General features: G+C 43.8%; 1 protein-coding gene across 2 annotated transcripts in view; it reads left to right on the top strand.

The window, feature by feature from the left end:
• The window catches only part of EFCC1 (EF-hand and coiled-coil domain containing 1), a 52486-nt gene extending 41998 nt beyond the window's left edge, over positions 1 to 10488 (top strand). For both annotated transcript variants that reach the window (XM_064668030.1, XM_064668031.1), the window contains 3 exons: positions 5290 to 5448; positions 7612 to 7681; positions 9126 to 10488. In XM_064668030.1, coding sequence (XP_064524100.1) covers positions 5290 to 5448; positions 7612 to 7681; positions 9126 to 9259 — 363 coding nt within the window. In that variant the 3' untranslated portion in view covers positions 9260 to 10488. The remainder of the gene's footprint in view (positions 1 to 5289; positions 5449 to 7611; positions 7682 to 9125) is intronic.
• Positions 10489 to 21164: the final 10676 nt, after the last annotated feature.

The raw sequence follows: 21164 nt of genomic DNA, 5'->3' as shown, positions 1-21164 counted from the left end.
TATGAATCAGTAAAATATTTAAAGTAAGGGTAAAATATCCGACTTCTTTACATCTCACCATGCTTTGTGTTTTATCAGTATTTCATATAATTTTCTCCCTTGACTAAATGAGTTTATTTGTGAGGGGAAAAAATTAAAACCAGAATAAAATCCTACTTGTGTCCTACCCAATTTTCAGTAGTCAGTGACAATTTACCCCTGCAATATTCCTTAGAGCAACACAAAGCTTCCTTCTGTGCTTCTTAACACCAGCCCATAGAAAAACCTTCCTGTAGGTAGTGCCATTTTTAATCTGTTTTTCCAGAGTTAGTCATCTTCTTCTGCAGTACCACACTGCCCTCTTTTTCATCTCTGCTGATGGATATTAGTTCTGTGCACCTTGTTTGGAAAAAGCACCATTATTGGTGCTTTGGTACAAAATTCCAGAAGGAAAAGGGAATCTACTGCTCTTGGTTTAAAGACAAGCAGGGAGGCACCAACTCACTGCAACAGGAATTAAATATCAGCAGGATTAATCACTTTGAGCCTGTTAGGAATTTATTCTTAAGCCCTTCTACTTTTATTTAGTCAGTATTTATACTTGTGTACAGTTATAGGGGAGGGGTTTGTTACTACAAAACAGACACACAAATGATAAATAATTCCTTTCAAAAAGGTGACTGTTCCTGTAATCAACAGAAAGCAAATTGGAAGACTGATAAATGCTCTATATCGAGTACCTTGCAAATAAATATCTTGACTTAATAAATAGATCACCAACACTTTTCTCTGAACCTGACGAACCTTATACATTGTTCTGTATACTTCTGTTTGTACCTGCTCAGGGCTCAGAATTAGACAAATAACAACAAGGCTAACAAGTAATAAGCTCAGCAGGCAAGTGAAGGGCAGCACTCTCAAATGCTGATTAATAATTGCTTCAATCTAAGGCTTGTAAAACCAGAGGATGAAAGAGCTCTGAAATTTGTCTTGTCTAGAAAGTTCTACTTCCCAACAACGCAACATTTAAAAATAGCTTCTGCTGAAGACAGGGTGTTGACCTGGGGATAATGGATGGAGAAAACATGAGTGAGTTCTGAAAATAAAGTGATATGCTGCCAAGGATAGTGTTGCAGAGAAATGCCAATTAATTTCTATAAATGCTTGCACACAAACTTCCAGCTTAATTAAAAAGACAATTAGTTTATGACCTGCCATACAGGGTCAAATGAAAAGTTCATCCCAACATCATGCACCTGCAGTTGCTCAGAGAAAAGCAAAGAGAAGCAGTGCAGAGGATGCTCCCAAGAGTGGTCTGGGGACAGACACATCCTGAGCTGGGTGTTGGATGGAGCACCATGTTTAATGGCCAGGGTTGGAGCTCTTTACCATGGATTTACCCTCCCTTGCCTTAAAGCTGGCTATGCTTTTGGTATCTCAGGGCAAGGTTTTGAGGATTTGTTTTTGTTGGCTTTAAATCTGCTGTCTGAGCATCCACCATCACCTTGGTTTTCTACTTGGGAACCAGCAAATAGTCTTTCCCTCATGGTTTTGCAGACTCCTCCTACCAGAACTACTCCCTCAGTTATCCCCATTCCTAGTCTGCCTTGGCAGAGAAACCTTTACCTACTTCTGTTATTCTATTTGATTCTCCCATGTACTTTCCAAGCTCTATTACTCTTTTTTGAGTGAGAACAGAAGTTGTGTTTAGTATTCCAATGCACTGGCTGCTGAGCTGTGTTCAGGAGGTTGCAGCCCCTCTGGATCTCCTTCCCAACATCACTGCATTCCTATAACATGGTGTGCCTTTTCTACCTGCCTCACTTTGCAGTATTGACACTGAATTTCATCTGATCTTTTATTGCCCAGAGCTATTCCATATTCATGAACTCCTTCTCTAATTCTTTACAGGCAGCTTTGGTTTTGATTGCCCCCCAAAAAATTGTATTGACAGCAAACTTAACCACTTTGACATTCACCTTTTTAATTTATGAATATGCTGAACAGCTCAGGTCTTAGCCCAGCTCCTTGTGAGACCCTGAGAATTATCATGGAACCCTCAGTCCTGGTCTCTGTGCTCTGCCCATTGTTTAACCAGCCCTAAGTCTAGCAGGATCTGTGCTACTGCCCTGTGACAATTAATACTTTATTTCTTTTTTCTTAGTATTTGGTGATGAATCTTATCCAAAGCTTTTTGCAGGTTTGAAACACACCCTATCAACTGAGTTAACATTATTCAAATATATTCATAAACCCTTCCAAAGAAATCTAATAGATTCTTCACTATGTCCTTCTGTGGATTCACCAAGTGCCTCCTCCATTCCTATTAATTTGCCTGACAGATTTACTGATTTGAGGGGATTTGCTGTTCCTCAGACCATCTCTGCACCCTCCCAAGAACTGGTGCTCCATTTGCTACTCTCCAGTCCTCTGAAGGGGACAGGATTTAGAAGATAAATTGCACAGCACAGTTCAGTGCTTCATTCTGTCCTTCTGCCACTGTTTTCTGCCCATTTTGAAAATGTTTCTCAGGTTCATTGCTTGTAAAAATGGCTCTGATTGAGAGCCTCCTCAACTTCTGTGCAAAGCACAATAGAAAGATTTTATCTTACATTCCTTAGGGGATTTTTGCATATTAACTATTAATTTTCCTAAACGTCTTTGTACACACTACTCCAGAGCTCAGATTTGCCCTGTGGCATTCCCCCCTTTTAGAAGAGGGTTGGATACCAGCAGCTGACTTCTCCTCAAAGCTGGGGTTTGGCAAAACAATATTTGCATTTCACAAACAAGGCTCAGATCCCAATCCAGGCTTTGCTGAGGGACGTGGACAGAGCTAAGAACAAACCTATTCCTCTAAGCCCTGTGTCTTAACTACTGATCCCCTCAGGATCCAGGTTTTAAAAGCAGGTTTTGCTTAATTATTTTCATTATCTTAATACAAGTGTTGAGGTGACATCAGGTGCTAGATGTAACCTGGCTGGGGAGAACATGTTGGGAGAATGTTTTAATAGTGCACTGAGCTACTTCCTCCAAGCATTTAAAGACCAACATTGCATACCCATGTGTGTTAATGAAACACAGGCATCAGGAAATCAGCAGCCTTATAGATGGCCAGGTGGCTGCCAAGGTGTAATTGCTGGGAAAAGCAGTTTATGAACTACAGCCCAGGAAGCACAGGTACAACGGGTCTGTAGGAGCAGTGAAAACGAAGAGGAAGAAGAGGCAGCAGCAGCAAGAACAAATGCTGTCCTTTTTCCCTCTCTGCTATTTGATATGACACTGCCTTGCCTGCACAGGGGACCATAACAGCTTCCTGTGGCTGTAGAATCACAGAATAGAACCAGAGAATCATTTAGGTTGGAAAACCCCTGTAAAACCATCGAGTCCAACCGCCCCCCAGCACTGCCAAGGCCACCAGTAACCCGTGTCCCCAGGTGCCACATCCACACACCTTTTAAATCCCTGCAGGGATGGGGACTCCACACTGCCCTGGACAGCTGTGCCAGGGCTGGACAGCCCTTTCCTTGAAGAAATTTTCCCAATATCCAAGCTAAACCTCCCCTGGTGCAACTTGAGGCCATTTCCATGTTACCTGGGAGAAGAGACTGACCCCCACCTACTAAAACCTCCAGAAGGTATCTGTCAAGAGCAGTAAGGTCTCCCCTGAGCCTCCTTTGCTCCAGCCCAGGTCCCTGGGCTGCTCCTCCTGAGGTTTGTGCTCCAGCCCCTTCCCGGGTGGTGTTTATGGAGCACAGACAATCTGCACTGTGACAAGGGAAAGCACACATTTAATTCACTCCTCTGAAGGGGGTGCTCAGACAGGGCTGCTGAAATCACCCCTTGGCAGATGGGCCAGAGGAAGGGATCCAAACCTCTGGATCGCTCCAAGGAGCTCCAGTGCTCCCAGGGCATGGAGAGGGCAGGGGAGCTAATGGAACAGGCTGATCTCCATCTGATGGGGGAATAAGTGCCAATTAACACACACCATCAGCACTGTCAGAGACTAAAATGACCTTCTAGAAGGCTTGGTGTGGATGAGGGATTATTTTCTTTTTCACTCGGATGACACTTGTGTTTTAGGGAACTGAAGTTCCTTCTCATCTCTTAAAATTCATTAGGATACAACGTACACACACACAAACCTACTCTCTCCTTATTTCTAAACCTACAAGGAAGATAAAAGATGACATCAAAAAGGGATTATCAAAGCCGGCACACTTGGCATTTACCCTACATGATTTTTTTTCTCAGTGTAAAATTAATAAATATATGTAGATTGTGTTTGCAACAAGAAACTACAAAAAAAGGTGTGATTTTAGAATTGGGCACAATAATGATTGGTAGGTTTACTTTTATTAACAAACCTGAAATCTCTCAGTGCTCTCAATGATTTAAAATTAATAATTTAAGTGCTATATTTTTCAAGTAATGCTTTTCAGGCTCTTTTTAGCAATTTGGCCATGTGTCTGCAACAGGCCTGGGTCTGTGACAGACAAAAGTATTTACTGTTGCAAGTGGTGTGGCAGCTTTGTAGTTCAAAATATGTCACTTAGGTTTTACACTGAAAGAAAAAGCAAACCTGAACATTTTTTCACAGAGAGGTCTGAGATAACTGACAGGTCAGTTCAGCTTTGGAAGGTCCAGGTCTGAGGAGACTCTTCTTGCCCAGAATTTCTGAAGTGTCCAAGTCTTGTCGAATTTGGACTTCTCTGTGCTCAGCTGCAAATTACCACTGGGCCAAGCACGAGTTGCCAGTGTTTAGCAGAGCCAAAATCTTTTTTTTTTCCTTAAGACACTTTTTTTTCTTCTTTTACCAAAATACTTTAAAGACATTCGCTAATTAATTACCTTCTTGTTTCACTGAATGTGACTGCCATGTGGCACACAAGTTGGTTGTGCTTTATGGAGGTGTGATGGTTTCAGTCTAGGCCTTCCTAGAAACCAGCTTGTAACCAGGAAGGAACTAGGAAGGTGACCAAGACCAGGAAGGCCTAGACTGAAACCATCACAGGAGGACAAGGGGAATGAAAACGATTAGGAAGCTGAAATACCAGTGGTAGTATTTAAAACTCCTGAATGATCTGCCTATACCCAATGTTGAGTGAACTGCCACTGTGCACAAGAGCAAAGTATCCATTTCCCAGCAACTGCTGATTTCTGGGGGATGTTAAAGAAATGTCCTTCCTTTCAAGACACTCTTCTGGAGTGAACTGGCACTTACCACACAGAGGGGTAAACTCAGCTTTGCAATTCTTGGGCAAGAAGGGAAAAGCTCCAGTGCTTTCAATTGCCTGTGTCCTTGTCCAGGTGACAGGGCCACTGCTGGGGGAGCTGCAGCAGAAGGTGGAGGAGGCCGAGCTGCTGAAGATGGAGCTGCAGATGCTGGAGACGGAGAGAGTGAGGCTGTCGCTGGTGGAAGAAAAGCTCATGGATGTTTTACAGCTTCTTCAACAGCTCCGAGACTTGGTATGACAAGAAAGCAGTTCTGAGACTTAAAACTGGGATTTATAGTGTCCTTAGAACTGCTTTTTATAATGTCCTTCCCAAACTAAAAAGCATGTTCATCCCTTCTATTAAGAGCAAAATCCTTTACGCCAGGACATGTTCTTACATGTGTTTGCCCTGGAAAGTGCCTGGTGATTGCAGAAAGCTAGGGCTGACTTTCTAAGAGAAGCCCCAATATCTCCTTGAAGCTGAATCTCAAGGCTTGTTACCCTCTATACAAATATTTAGAGGAAATGAGGAAAACAAAAAAGTGAGGAATCAAATTCTAACAGATTTATTTTTCCTTCTAGAACAGGGCCTTTGTTTAACTGCATCCTAATGTAAGACTGAGTCAGTGTTAAAGGGATAAAACTGCCTTTTATATATCAATAAGGTATTTTTTGAACAAAGTTTCTTATCCAATTAATAATCCAAACATGAACTTACCAAAACTGATGCAATAACACCTCAGAAGTACATGGCCAGTACAGCAGTTCAGCCCTTTAGAAGAGAAGTTTAAATCTCCTGCATGAGACTGATAATGGCTAAGGCTCACCCAAAGAGAGGAAAATTGGATAATCTGCAGGACACTGAGTATGTTGGGAGCTGCACTGCACTGGCACAAACTGATTCCTTGGATAATCAATTTTGAGCAGAGCTCTGCCCAGTCTGTGTGAGGTGAGAATGGTTCCTCAGACCATCACTTTACTTTGAGGTACATTAATATTCCACCGATGAATCCAAGGACCAAGTGCAATCCCTCATCATTTTGTCACTTCTTTAGCACTTGACATGGAAATTCTACTTTCATACTGCAAGTCTGACACGTGTGTCACTAAGAATCCAGTGAAGGATTAAACTAGTGAAGACTATGACTGGCAACAAGCATAATAACCTTTTGTGTCAGGCCTTCAACTTGTCATTCACTGGTCAGTTGTAATATTACAAATCATCTCTGCTCAGGGGACAGCCCATCACACAACGTGCCCTATCTCAATGATAGCAGCACCCACTGCTCACCCCTGCTGGCAAGGTGCTGTGTGCTGCCAGCTCCCACAGCACCCCACAGGGTGGTGCTGGCAGCCACCATGGTCACTCACAGCATCCCCAGGGGAGTTAACAAGAATCCCCTGCCCCTGATGGGATGTACTTCAGACAAAAGAAAGCTTAGGTGTCACTTCCCCACCACATTCACCTTCATGTTTTGAATATCCCAAGCCCCTCCCTTGGAGCAGGAGGTGCCACAAGCACTGACTGTCCCGAGGGACACACAGCCCTGGTGGGACTGTTGAAGCTCCCCCTGTGCTGCAGAGCCCACGTATGAGCCCAGCCCGACGCAGAGTGCCCTGCAGTGTGCCCAGCTCCCCGGGCAGCCGAGCAGAGGGCACAGCACGGGTGGCAGTGAGCAGGGCCAGCGCTGCCTGTGCTGCAGGGCATGCAGCAGCTTTCTCCCAGAACTGCTCCCATCCATCTCCACTGCCTGGAGTTTGAACGGGAACGCCCTGTCCCTGCAGATCCAGGCTCTAATGAAGCTGATTGCCAACCCATCTCCCAGAAAGCACACAGCAGTGTCTCCACAGCACCTGAGGAGAGTCTGCTTTCCCAGGCACATGATGTAATGTCCCAACAGATTTCTTGTGTAAAACTACCACTGGAAAAGACCATCCAAATCCTAAGTAGTCTTTACAATGCTCTCACTTTGGCTAATATTTATTGAATCCCAGGGTGGCACTGCCCCTGACATACACAGCCTGGCTCCCAAGGTCTGAGCAGCCCCTTTCTGCAATGACACCACCGGGTCCATCCGTTCTCATCCCACCCCAGGCCTGCTTACATTTCTTGCCTTCTAGATTTCTTTAGACACAGCTCTGGAAAATTCTGTATTTTCCACTGAACAGTTGTTATTTCTCTTTTTGTACAGCCATATGAATGAAGTGCAGCCCTCCACAAACTGCTATTATTTGAGCAGTGTCTAAGATAAAAATGCTTGAAAATAAAGCAAATATCAAGTCTTGTGTTACTCAGGACTCAGTTTCATTTTGATTCACTTTTCCGATGCAAATGTCCTGCACAGAGGTTTTGTTGCATACATGTAAACTGGTGTAGGACATATTTGTGCCATAACATTGTTTTGGTTTTTTATAGAACATCTCCAAGAGAGCCCTGGGGAAAATGTTGCTGAGCACTTTGGAATCCTGCCATGCCCCTCAACCTGGTAAGCAAATAAATCATGTGTGAGGACCAAAAGGGTCCTTTTGGGAAAAATACCAGATAATACACTGATGAAGAAGAAAAAGATATTTCAAATACTGAGCTACAGGCTGGGGAGAATGAAGCACTATGCAAGGAGAGTACCTGTAGAAAGTGATGCTTTCTAGTCTGTGACACATTAAAAACATCCAGGGCACTTTTTTAGACAAATTTTAGGCAGAATTTTGCCTTAGGAGAGCAACGCAGTACCCCACTAATGTTTGTAGAGCTTCACTGATATGAGCAAGTGGAAAACATAACCAAGTATGTAAGGCAGCTATTTATGGGGTTTGCTGTCCCACTGTGTTGAATTCCTCTGCTGCCACACAAACCAGATACACAAATCAGAACAGTTCTGTACAGAAACCAGATCAAACCTGCACTCCTCTAATAATAACCTTTTGTGTTCCTCTTATGAAGATTAAACTTGCAGACTCTCTCCCTTGACAGAGCTCTGTTGTGCCAGAGCTGCCTTTGCAGGAGCCACACAGGGATCACAGCCCCGAGGCGGAGGCTTGATTACTTTGTTCCTGTTAGCAGAACATTTTTACTTACCTTCAAGAAATTAACATCCTGTACCAAGAACATGGCTTGGAGGTGCTTTTAATAGGCAGGCAGGAGTTGAAGACAAGATTATAAAAGACCAGATAAGGCCTGGGGGGTTAGATTTGGAGAATTTTATTTACAGGGATTAGCAAACCCTCCTGGGTTTTTCAGTTTCAAAGCCATGTTGTTACTCCTGCCCAGAAATCCAGGGCACAGGTTGGGCTGTTCCAGCACAGAGAAAGCAAAGAAAAGAAGGCAAAGGACTCCAGGATACCAACACAGAGGGGAACTGAGCTATAGGTCTGATGCTCTCCTGGTGAGAACAGAAGAGGAGACTGTTTGTATCCACAGCACACAATGTCCAGAAGATCCTGCTCCTTACCCTGCACAGGAACATGGACTCCAAGTGATGCTGCTGAAACAAAGCTCCCCCCTCTGGAACAGCAGCACAGCTCAGCTCCTAAACCTCCAAGCGTGGCTCTCTGCCCACTCTGCACCACCACTGCCACGAACAGCTCACCCTCTCTGCTTCCCTTGTCTGGCTCTGCACTTGACAGGAGTTAAGCAGCTCTCCTAAGTCTTTGTAATCAAACATCTTTCTTTGACCATCCAAATGGACAGTTGGAATGGCAGCTCTCAATTGTGACATGAAATAGTCTTTGTTCACACCATATATGAGACCTCAGTGGGCAGAGTATGAAGCAAGAGAACTAGTAGAGAAAAGAGTCAAGCACAGTTTTGCTCTCATTTTTTAATGGACAGGAATTCATTATTTGGTAGCAAAATTTAGACATTTTATGACTTCACAGGTGACTTGAAATGTCTTTGTTCAAATGGTAATGTTTGCAATTTTCTCTTGAAAGGCAAAGCTCACCTATTTGAAGTCCTGGATACCCTTCAGCAGGAGCTGGCAGCCTGTGAACTCCTGCACCAGGAGCCTGTGGAGCAGGGGCAGAGCCCCCAGTCCCTGTCCAACACCCTGGTGATCTCGTGCTGAGCCGCAGCACCAGCAACACTGCCCAACCCAGCACCCCCTGGGCACCACACAGAGGGGGGACATTGGCCAGCACAGCCACCCCACACTGCCCAAGAGCACCTGAGGGACCTGGCCCTGCCATCCAAGCTGTGGTGCCCTGGGAAGGGCAGCACTTCCCCTGGGAAGAGCAGCAGTTCCTCGGCTGATTCCCAGCCCTGTCTTGGTAAGGGTTCAGTGCCCGTCTCCATGGAACCTCCCCATCCCTGGAGGTGGCTCTGGGACTGTCCTGATTCACCAAATAAAACTGTTCCAGACACACTCACCTGACCACTGAGATTTCCAGCCCTGTGAGCTGGGCACAGTTTTTAGCTTCTGTGACAGCCTGTGTTATCCCTGGCAAGGAAACAGCTTCCTGAATGTACCAGTGACAGTGACTGTGTTACAAACACACACAGCAGTGGGGGCCAGTAGCACAAGTTTTAAGGGCTTTGTATTTCTGATTCAATTATTCACATTATTTAACTCTGAAGTCAGATTTGTTATTGCTCTGCTGAATTTTGTATTTGCAATTGCAGAGGTGCCTTAGAAATCTGCAACAGTCTCTCCTGACAATAGTCAGACTTTACATAAAAAGTCAAATTTAACTGCTTGAAAAACGTCCAAAGCAATCTTCTTCCCAGGCTCTCAGGGAAAGGAAGGGTTGGGAAATTCCCTGTGCAACAGCTGTTGTTGTCGTGTTGGCAAAGACATGTGCGGGGCACAACTTGCTTCTCAAGTGTAATTTCTCTCAGTGCAACTGAACAGACACAAAGCCAGACCCCACATGCAGGAAAATTAGTGTCAAAAGCTGGGCCTAATCACAGTGCCACACAACGTTTTAACCAGCAATAAAATAATTCCTGGGGACAAAAGTACAAAAATAGGTTGATTTCAAGATGCTTTTGCTGTTTCGTTCAGCTGTCAAACACAGAAATTAAAGCAGCAGAGTTCCTAAATGATCCCACTGAATTTATGTCATTAAAGGATACACTGTAGATCATTTAAGAATGTAGAATGATTTGCCTGAGAGAATGCCAGCCAGGAAATAAAACCATTCAACTGTGCCTGTATGATTTTCTCCCATGAAAATGGTTTTATACAGGAATAAGGTCCACAATGCAGTCTGGGGAATAAGAAGACTTCTATTCTTTCCCTTCAGAATACACTGTGTAGCTCACACACAACTCCATTAAAAATTGTGATACATCAGAGCCCTGTTGGCAACAAAAATTTGCATTATTTTCATTTTACAGGAGAAAAAAAGATGCTTTGCAAACAATGAAACAAACTCTATTCACTGGGGTTTTACCTGGTTGGGTGTTTGTGGTTTGGGTTTTTTGTAGTTTAACAGAGGAAGAATTTAAGAATAGATGTATATTGTTAATGTACATTTTTCATAAAGATAAATTAGAGAGGACATACATACATAGAGCAATATTCACCCTGTAAGAAACTGTCTACTAATACTAAATATATTACTAACATAATACCAGAGCATCATATACTATTACTTAGTATATACTAAAGAATATGCTCATATTATACACTACAAAACCCACCCCTGAATGTGCAGCAGATAACAACTGAGATGAGCAGAAGTTAACTCCCTGCTTGGGTTCATTTTCTAAAAAACCAGAAGTGTCAGTTTATGTTTTGTGCAGGTCTCAGGCTTTCCCAGGAATATTATATGAGTCCAAAGAGAGAAAATGCCAGGAGATCATGAAATCAGCAGGATCTGTGTGCACAGATGAGACACCTCAGGAGCAGGATTATAGTGGCTGTGGATACTCCTGTGCTGCAGGACCCTTCCACCCTGGAATTTGCAGTATTTCCTGGATCCACTCTCCACACATGAGCATTTGTGTGAGATACACTTATGCACACCTTGAGATTGCTGTGCTCACTGTACACTTTTAGCACACTTTTTAGCATCATTTCACCACTGAGTTCCCACTTCACTCTCTAAAGCATTTCTATAAACCCAGACAATTAATAAAGTAATGCCCTGATGCCAAACTGGGGGGGCAGCAAGATGGGCTGAGTTAGTGCTGCCCAACTTATCCAAGCACCCAAACTGGAACTGGAAACCAGAACATGTCACTGCAAACCTGAGCTGGTGTTGAGGGAGATGCAGTTGAGATAAAAGGAAGTTTTTGTGAATAAATAAACAGCATTTCACTGATGCAAGAAGCAGCAAAATCCTATCTTGCTAAGTTAGCTTCAAATCCTGTAAACACTATTATTTCTTTAAGAAATGCCTGTGTCAGAATAATTTGTGATACATCAGCATAAGCCGATTAACTTTTCAGTGATAAAAGCTGATTATTTTAACTCCAAAAAGTAATTCATATGGACCAAATCAGACTTACACTTCTTCAGGATGGATCAAAAAACAGCCCTCAGCCAAATTCTTGCTGTAAGTCAGAGGCAATGCAAAGCACTTGAAAGACCTTACAATTGATTTTTTTCTTATATCTCTTACCTTCATGTTTTGCCCTGAGCCTGTCAGTAGTGTTGCTGAGGCTGCTAAATATTTCATACAACTCTCTATAAATATGTGATTTGAAATCAGTGGGACTGAGAAATTTCCAGCCCTACCTCAAAAGCAGGTGGGCTTCCACAGGGTGATGTACTGTGTGTACAGGGAACATCTACCCAGTTCGAACAGATTTGCTAAAAAAAAAAAATCCCTATATGGCAAAACCTGAAAAGATAAAGCACAATCGCAAACCTTCCTTTTAAAAATTACAAGCACAAATTCAGTGCTTGAAATCTCTGCAAACACTTTGGTTTACTGTGTGTTTACAAATGGTAACAAACGGCCACTTTCTTGCATCTTGGCTTCTCAGTAAGGAAAAAACCATCCCAAGGAGAGTGCATGTGCTGTAAACCTGCTTTCTAGCTGCAGCTTGGAAGGGTTCCTCAGGGTTTGCCTCTGGAATGGTCCTGTACTGCTTTTGCAGTTAAAAAGCCAAGGGGCATCTATAAAAGGGCAAAAGCAACCTAATGATGTTGGCTTTGAGCCTCTCCGGCTGAACTCTGGCATGATACCACAACTGAGATTTTATCCCTCCCCATCATGCTCATTCCTCATTTCAGTAGATTTTTTCCTCAAGAAAAATTCCAGCTTACAGAAAGGACAGTTTGTTTCATCCCAGTTGTGTCTGCTGGAGATTCTGTAATGGAATTTACCCCAGCAAAAAGTCATTCCTCATCACCTCTTCTATATGTCCTCTCCTCCAGAGCAATAAATCCCTCAGGCTGCCCAGTTTTGAAAGGCTGGTGTCCAGTCCTCCCCTCGATGAGCTGCCCGGGGTATTTTCAGCACCTTCACTCCTCCAGGTCTCAGGGGATGTGACTGCATACAGGTCCCCTAAACCTGGCAGTCTATTCTCACAGAATTTACATTTCCTTAACAGTTCAGCTCTAGGTCCCCACAAATTGGGGTCAAACTTGCTTTCCTACCATCTTCATTTATTAGTTTTCTATCAAAACTGCAAACTGGCCCTAAAAGGAAGCTGGGACATTTCCTCCACTGTCTCCACTATGTTTCCACAAAAGCTCTCTGATGTGACTTCACTCTCCATCTCCCTCCCCTCCCAGTGCCCTCCTCATTTCCCCTTTGACTGTTTCCCACTGGGATAACCTCAGGCTCTGCACACCTTTTACATTTTTCAAGAGGAGTTTCCTCCTCCCATTATTTTTTACCTTATATGAGCTATTAACTATTATTACATTGAAGCCCACCTGTTCTATAAAGTTATTCAATAGTTACCCCATATATTTCCTTTGGGGCTCTCTCTGGAGTGTTTGGCAGTGACCACTCAGCACAGATTAAATGGAAATAAATGGGACAGTCACTGAATAACTTCATATATCAGGAGTCCCACTGCAGTGATGGAAGGCAGTTTGGGTTAAGAAGGGAACACTTAAACAGTGCTCCATAAAACAGAATTGCTTGCTATGAGCGAGTGACAATAAACTTTCCCAGCTTGTGTGTGACACTTTGCATTACCAGCCTAAGGGTCTCTCTCAGATTTATAATTTCATGGAGTTTAAGGAATTGAATCCTTTAGTATTTGCATTATCTTATTTTCTTAAGAATTTTATGTATGATTCCACAAACTATAAAACCAATAGAGTGTGTGTGACAGTTTGAGCCACATTAAAAATCTAAAATCCAACTTCCAAGCTTCCCCCACCCCTTCCCAACAATTTATCCTAACACCGGAGAGAAACTTTCAGGCCAGAGGCTTCTGTAGGGGAAGAGGGAAGTATATACATTTATTTACACAAATAAATACTATACAAACTGAAGGCAACTATATATATATATATATATATATTACATTGCTATCAGTCAGTCCTTTCAAGCCCCTCCTTTAACTTTAGTCCAGGAGCAGCCTTTAAGGCTGACATGTAACACAGTCTTTTGCTGTGGGAGTGTTCTGGGCTCCTGAACACTCCCCTCCTCACCAAGTCCAGCAGTTGTTTGTTGTAGTCTCTCCTCCTCATGAAGTCCAAGAAGATAGCTTTGAGTCCTTGCTCTCCTGCTGCTGGTGATCTCCCTCTCGGTGTCCCACCTCGGTCCGTAGGCTGCTGCAGTGCAGCTTATCAAGCGCCCACGGCCTGGAATCTTCCTTCCTCTGAGTCAGTTTTTGGCTGCCCCCGCTCAGCTTCAGCAGCAACTCTCGAGCCTCTCTTGGCCCGTCTCCAATTTCTCCTGGGATTCTTCTCCCAAGCACAGAGCTGATTTATCAGCCCGTCCACTTGGCTCTGCTCAAGTGCTGAGCCTCAAAATCCACCCCCCACCAACCTAAATGCAGTGGGGGGAAAAGCCCCCTAGCCTTGGCCACAGGCAGCTCGGTTCAGTTCTGCACTGTCCCAAGTGTCCCGCAGCTGCAGGGGGGGGGAAGAAGGCCTGGCCTCCTCCCTCTTACCTCAGGTGCTGTGAATCCCTTCCTTCACAGCACACACTCCAAATGCTGACTCTAACTCTAGCCAAAGGCTGAGCTGGGGGGTCGCAGGGCTCCCCTCTCCCCCCCGGAGGGGAAGAGAGGGAGCCCAGCCACCCCCTGGCCTTGTCCACCTACAGGCAGCAGACACGAACAGCAAAACAACCGAGACTGCCCTGCCAACAGCTTCCCGTGCTGTGATATGTGATTTTGAGCAGAAGCGAACGACATGGACAGTGACTGGCTCTCCAGGGAACACTGCCCTGGCACCCAAACACCTCTGAGCCCCTGAACTCTCAAGGGGGCCAATTTCAAACTATGATAGTGTGTTTCTTAGTCTGAAATTCAATTTAAAACATCCTTATTTCCTTAATTATACCTTACTTTCAAGATACCAGGATTTGTAGAGTTCCTGTTTGGATTCTATTTTACTTTTCTGTCTCTTCTTTTTGCCTCAGGATGCCAAAACAGCTCACCTTTATTTTGTCCCCTCCACTTTTTCAAATTACCATTTTTCCTTGAGGCTTGAAAGCATCAGACACCACAGCTGGACTGAGGAGCTCAGATTCTTAGAAGAGCTCATCTTAGCAAGGCCAAACCTCCTTGTTCTACGCAGCTCACTCACTTCTTCACTGAGAAACAAACTTCCCTAAGTGAGACTCACTTCTTAAATGGCATTTTTTCCTAAATTGCTTGTATTTTTCTAAACTGTAGCTATTTCAGACCCTGTCTGAAGAACTGCCTGCTCCTAGACTTAATCCCCCATCTATTTCCAGACCGTATTAACAGTAGAACAAAAGAAGAGAATGAAAAGCCTCAGAGGAAACTCTAGAATTCCTGTCTGGCATTTCAGACCTAGTCACCAGCCAGACAGCAAATTCATGACCAGTTTTCCTCCTGCCAGTACAACCATATTTTTGTCTGATGGAACTCACAAAAGGGGAGCAAAGTAGGCAAAGGTCTGGTTAAATTTGCACATCTGCCAAAACCTGGAGCACAGAATACAGACAGCTGCTTGAGTTAAATAATAGCCTAGGAAATAAAGAAGAGTGAACTCAGCATGAAAAGAAAACTCTGGGGAGACCTTGGAGCCCCTTCCAGTACCTAAAGGTCAGGGTTAGGATTAACATTAGGGTTAGGATTAGGATTAAGGTTAGAATTAGGATTACGGTTAGGGGTAGGATTAGAGTTAGGGTTAAGATTAGGGTTAGGATTAGCATTATGGTGAGGATTAGGATTAGAATTAGGATTAGGGTTAGAGTTAGGGTTAGGGTTAGGGTTAGGGTTAGGAATAGAGTTAGGGTTAGTATTAGGATAATGGTTAGAATGAGGATTAGGGCTAGAGTTAGGATTAGGGTTAGGGTTAGGATTAGAGTTAGGGTTAGGGTTAGGGTTAGGGTTAGGATTAGGGTTTGGGTAAGGGTTAGGGTTAGGGTTAGGATTAGAGTTAGGGTTAAGGTTAGGGTTAGGGTTAGGATTAGGATTAGGGTTAGAATTAGGATTAGGGTTAGAGTTAGGATTAGGATTAGCATTAGGGTTAGGATTAGGGTTAAGGTTAGGGTTAGGATTAGCGTTAGGGTTAGGGTTAGGATTAGGGTTAGGGTTTGCTGCAGTGGAGCTGGAGAGGGACTTTGCACATGGACCTGGAGTGACAGGACAAGCAGGCGTGGCTTTAAGATGAAAGAGAGTAGGATCAGATTGGATATTGGGAAGGGATTCTTGGCTGTGAGGGTGGGGAGGCTCTGGCACAGGTTGCCCAGGGAAGTAGTGGCTGCCCCATCCCTGGAAGTACCACAGGTTGGATGGGGCTTGGAGCAACCTGGGCTAGTGGAAGGTTTCCCTGCCCATGGCAGGGAGTGGAATGGGATGAGCATTAGGGTCCCTTCCCACCAAACCGTCCTGTGGTTCCCTGATTCTATGAATATAATGACTAGTCCTGTCCTGCTCAGTCACTGCAGCCTCTGAGCACTGTTCCTACTCAGGGTGTAACTTTACTGCAGCCTCATCTCAGGGGGTCACAGCACAGGCTCTGCCCCCAGGCAGCTTTCCCTGCATGACAATCGATGGGCTTTGACCCCTCAGAGTTCCCATGTTCCCTGGGATGGTTTGGAGGAATAGTGCTGTTGCAAGCACGAAACAAATTACATTATAAACTACTGGTTTGTGACTCTTGCCTCAAAGAACTATAACTTATCTTTGTCAAGGAGTAAACAAGGACTATAGGATGACATTGAAAAATTATCAGTATTCAAGTGGTTTCACTCACTTCCTCACTGCAGAGCAAAAAGGTCATTAGAGTCTTTGTGTTACAATTTGACATAATTTCTGTACTTCAAGGTTTTATTGTTTGATAGTTTGGTGTTTGCTGATTATTTCTCATTGATTTTTTTCACAATTACAAGTGGAAAAAAGTCTGACAAAGGTGAGATCTAGCTTTTTGTGAGGGATTTTCTACCTCTGAAGGTTGCCAAAAATTAGGGAAAAAAAAGGGAGAATATATGGAGGGTGAGATGATTCATCATAAAAAACCATTTAGATAAAAAATGTTATTTTTAAATAAAGAATATGCAATGCCCATGGGAGGATCTTTGTTCTGTTTTTACATGAATTGTGGAAATCAAAGCCATTGCACAGGCAGTGCCAGCCCAGCACAGGCAGCAGCACAACTTGATCTCCTGTCAGGCACTGCAGCTCCCACCAGCACAGAGCAGCTCTGGGGACAACAGGAGGAGGCAGCTTGGCTGCTAATTACTCCTGAACAAACATCTGCCATGCCCAGGGCTCAGACACCAATGACTCATCCACCAAAGGATTGATAGTCACCCAAAAATGTCACCAGGCTTTGAGAGTCATTTGAAAGTCGCTCCTGAATGGGCTGAAATTTTCAATGTGCTGGTGTTCTGGGGCCTCCTCTGAGCCCTGGACCAGCACCATGGAGCACATCCTACTGCCATGGAAACCATTTCTAGGTCACCTTTACATAACAGTGCAGAGAAAACATCTCCTCACCAGCTCCACCACCACAGAACGCTCCTTTTGCACAAGGCTTGCAATAACCACCTGAACACTGCCTTCATTAAAGTGGCACAGACAAACAGACACCCTCTCTCCAGCACCAGGATGGGAACAAACATGCCAGGCAGGAGGGCTTGTCTCAGACTCTGCTGTTACATTTGAGGGAAGCAAAATGAGTGCCTGATCTTGTGCATTCATTTTGTAATTGGAGTGTAACAGCCTGGGTCCAACTGACTCAGCAGAGAACCCACCAGGAGGGAACACACAGTGGAGCTGCCTTTCCAGACCTGGCTGGAGCTGCACAGGAATAAATCCGACAGAACCAAGGACTCAAGTCACAAAATCAGATTTAAGGAGCTCTTGAACCGAACAACAATATATTGAGTAGAGACAGAAAAGTGACAGGAAGGATTTCAGACCCTGAAGTACAGAAATATTTCAGGACATAAGAAGTAAATAATTACATGGGTGATTCTTTTCTGGTCAGGAAGCAACAAAGAGTAACCAATGCAGGAAGAAGCTGAATTTTTGCAGCAGTTGTTAGTGAGCACTCTCACCTATGTATTTTGAGCATGGAATCCCAATGTTTGGATCTGCAAAGGAAGTGTCTTTAGCAAGATTCTGTTTGGAAAGGGAAGAGAAAAAGAAAGACAACCAAAGTTTTCATACTACATTGATAAACCTAGAAATTCTAATTCTGTGGTGATAATTTTAACCACAATGAGTTGCTCTCAAGAACTAAAGTCTGAATTTATTCTGCAGGTCTTTAGCTTATGTGCAGGGCACTGTCCATCCCAAAGCCACAGGGCCTCCAGAAAGGTGTTATTTGTGGCTATCAGTTGTTTTCTTTTTTGTAACTATGGGTTTGTGGTGTGGGTCCCCCCAATTAAGAAGCAGAACAGTGTATCCAGCAACCATCATTTCATAAAAGGAAATTGTTGCAAGTCATGGTAGACTGACCTCACCTGTCCTTTTATTTCAGACTGTACAAGTCACTCCCAAACTCTTGAGAGCTGGCCACGACAAAGATCACAAGCAGTTGAAAAGTACAGGAGGAGGGGGAAAAAATATGGCTGAGATTCTGAAATAAATCATATCTGACAATTCTACAGAAAAGATTCTACTGACAAGAATTGTACAAGAAAAAGCTCTCCAGAATATGTAGGAGAAATCTCAATCCCTGCATTACCAGAAATTCCACCTTGGGCAGAACACTTCTTTAAGTTCACTTAAACTGTTCCACTTCAACTGAATCCCATTGTGAGGTGGAAAAAAACCCAATGTCATGAGAATCCTAACCTGTTTTATGATGTAGAGGCCTTTAAAATTTAAAGAATTAATAATACAAAAACCTTGGTGTTCTTTATTCTTTTGTTCATGCAAGAGAACAGCAACTCCGGTCTTACTAATCTATTCATACTTCTAAAGCAAAAAGGAGCTTAGAACTAAAAAGTAGTAAGACCTTTCAAAGCCATTTCAAATCTTACAAGACATTTGACATTGCCTTATAGGCAGAAACAGACTTATTAAGAGAAATCACCATATAGGTCCCCAAACTACTGCTACTAAAAATGGAAGAACTAATTCCAGCACTTTGTGTGAAATCTTTGGAAATTCCTTTTTACAGATTCACCTCATTCCCTCACAGAGGAATGAATTCTGTAAATAGTTTTAAAGCTGCATTTGCTGTTGAATGATAACATTATGAAGACCTGGCCATAATTTCTGCTGAAAATAAGCAGTTGGACATCTCTGAAGGACGGTGGAATTGGAGTTTACGCTTTGACTGGCTCATAAATTGTCACACAAGCAAATAGCAAATATGTCACATTTTCCTTTCTTTCTTCCCTGTCACTCCTTCTCCAGCCATTGCCACATCAAAATTTCCATACAAATTATAGCAGTTATGGACACAGGAATGCTGATAAATCACTTCATGGCCCTACTACAACCATGTTACAGTGCTATATAGACCCTAAAAATGTCCTTGGAAGCATTTTGCACAATTATGAGAAGAGAGATGACCCATAATAGACAAGTCATTCAGATTCCAGTTTAATTCTTCATAGTAATAAATGGATAAAAAGGATTCAGAAAACATCCTTAACAGTTGGTATCTTGTGTTCACCCCACCACCACCATTATTAAACACAAGGTAATATTGCTGCTCAAACAATTTGAGCACTGCATGTGTATATTTGTTCTGTTTAACCTGCCAGTTGATGACAAATTCCACAGCTATATCTGGAGCACTTAGTTACCCACTGACTCTACCCTTCCTCAGTCCCCTGTGCTCCAGGATTCACTGGTTCCTGTGACTTCCTCCTTTGCATTGAGGGAATAAATGGTTGTGTGCCTGGCAGAATGCAGATAAGGGATACTTCCCAGCAAACAGCTTCCACGTGTCCTGATCCAGGGCATCTGCCTGTGCCTCTCCATTCCCTGCTCAGTTCCACAACTCCCATTTGCCTTCGTGCCCCTCAGTGCATGTGGGGTTCAGCAGGAACCAACTCCTGAAACTCCCACCATCCTTAGAACAGGTGACTTGGGAAATCAGCTCCTCATGAGCGAGCTCTCCCTAACTGTGTTTTACTGGTCCATAGTCACTTATTTCTTTGAATTAAATAAAAATTGGATGTGCAAGAACAAGAGAACATTGCTCCCCATACCATGTGCAGAAACTGTATTTGGTAAGCATAAGAACCAAGAGATTTGAATATGAAAAGTCAATGCCAGATGAAGAGAACAAGCCCGTGCCTTTTCTTGGCACACTGGTGGCACTGACACATCCCAAATTCCCAGAACTCTGTCACCAGGTCAGTCACATCACACCAAGTGTCTTGGAGCTTTGAGAATCCTGGTGAGAGGCACCAGGTGAACTGATGCCTGTAAAAGCTTGTTGAGCTGTTCTTTTTGCTACTCATCCAGAGCAAGTCTTACCTATGCATAAATCCAAACTCTGATTTGGCCTGTCCTGAGCACTGCTGGGAACACTACAAAGTCTTCCCTGTGTGCCAGCTGTGTCCAGGGCACTCAAAAATCCCAGGGGAGTTCTTTAGGCCACAGCAATTCTCCAGGGCTGCTTTTGGCTGAGGTGCTGAACGTTTATCCCTCTAAATATCTCAGGGGAAAATGGATAAGAACTCAAGGATTACCAGTTCCCACCTGACATCCTCGGTGCAGAAGAATTAGTCCCTTCTAACTTTGGGGCCATCCCAATTCAGGGGCAGCAGATAGCCAGGACACCTTAAGAGTTGTCTCAGTTTGTGTGAAAAGGGTATGATTTGTTTGCAGTTTAAGAAAAATTCTGGCTTGAATAATTAGGAGGGGAAAATTTGATTTCTGTGCAGAAAATTAAAAAAAAAAAAAAAAAGGAAAAAACAGTGTTATCAGACAACAGAGGAGAAAGTGATGTCACCATTTCAACAGACCTGACACCACTGATGGATGTGGTCAGGACACCTCTGGTACAACTCTGCCCTCCAGAAAGGGACAAAGAGCCAGCAGGTGAAGTCCCCACAGTGGCAGAGGGAAGAGGGGATGATCTATCAGTCCCTTCTCACAGCTGGAGAAAGGACAAACTCAGCAAGCAGAACAAGAATATTCCAGTGAAATACTGTGGCCAGAAAAGTGCACTTGTTTAAACTGGACTTTGCTGACATGTGTTGCTCCATGGGCTGTGCAGCCCAGCCAGCACTCCAGGGGTGTGTGCTCTCCAGGAGCTGGGGGTGGAATGTGACTGAGGAGGGACTGAACTCTGGCCCCTCATCTCACCATGAACCCCCTGCCCACTGCTCTGCTGACCTGCTGGGTTCCCCTCAGCCTTCCCTGCTGGAGCTGCTCCACTTTGCACAAACAATTGCACGTTATGCAGAGCAAGGAATTAAGCCCAGTTTAATTCTATCCTAAATGAAAGC

This window comes from Pseudopipra pipra, chromosome 11, assembly GCF_036250125.1.
Source record: "Pseudopipra pipra isolate bDixPip1 chromosome 11, bDixPip1.hap1, whole genome shotgun sequence".
NCBI classification, from domain to species: Eukaryota; Metazoa; Chordata; class Aves; order Passeriformes; family Pipridae; genus Pseudopipra; species Pseudopipra pipra.
The sequence above is the reverse complement of the archived record's forward strand: the minus strand, read 5'-3'. Positions and strand labels throughout refer to the sequence as shown.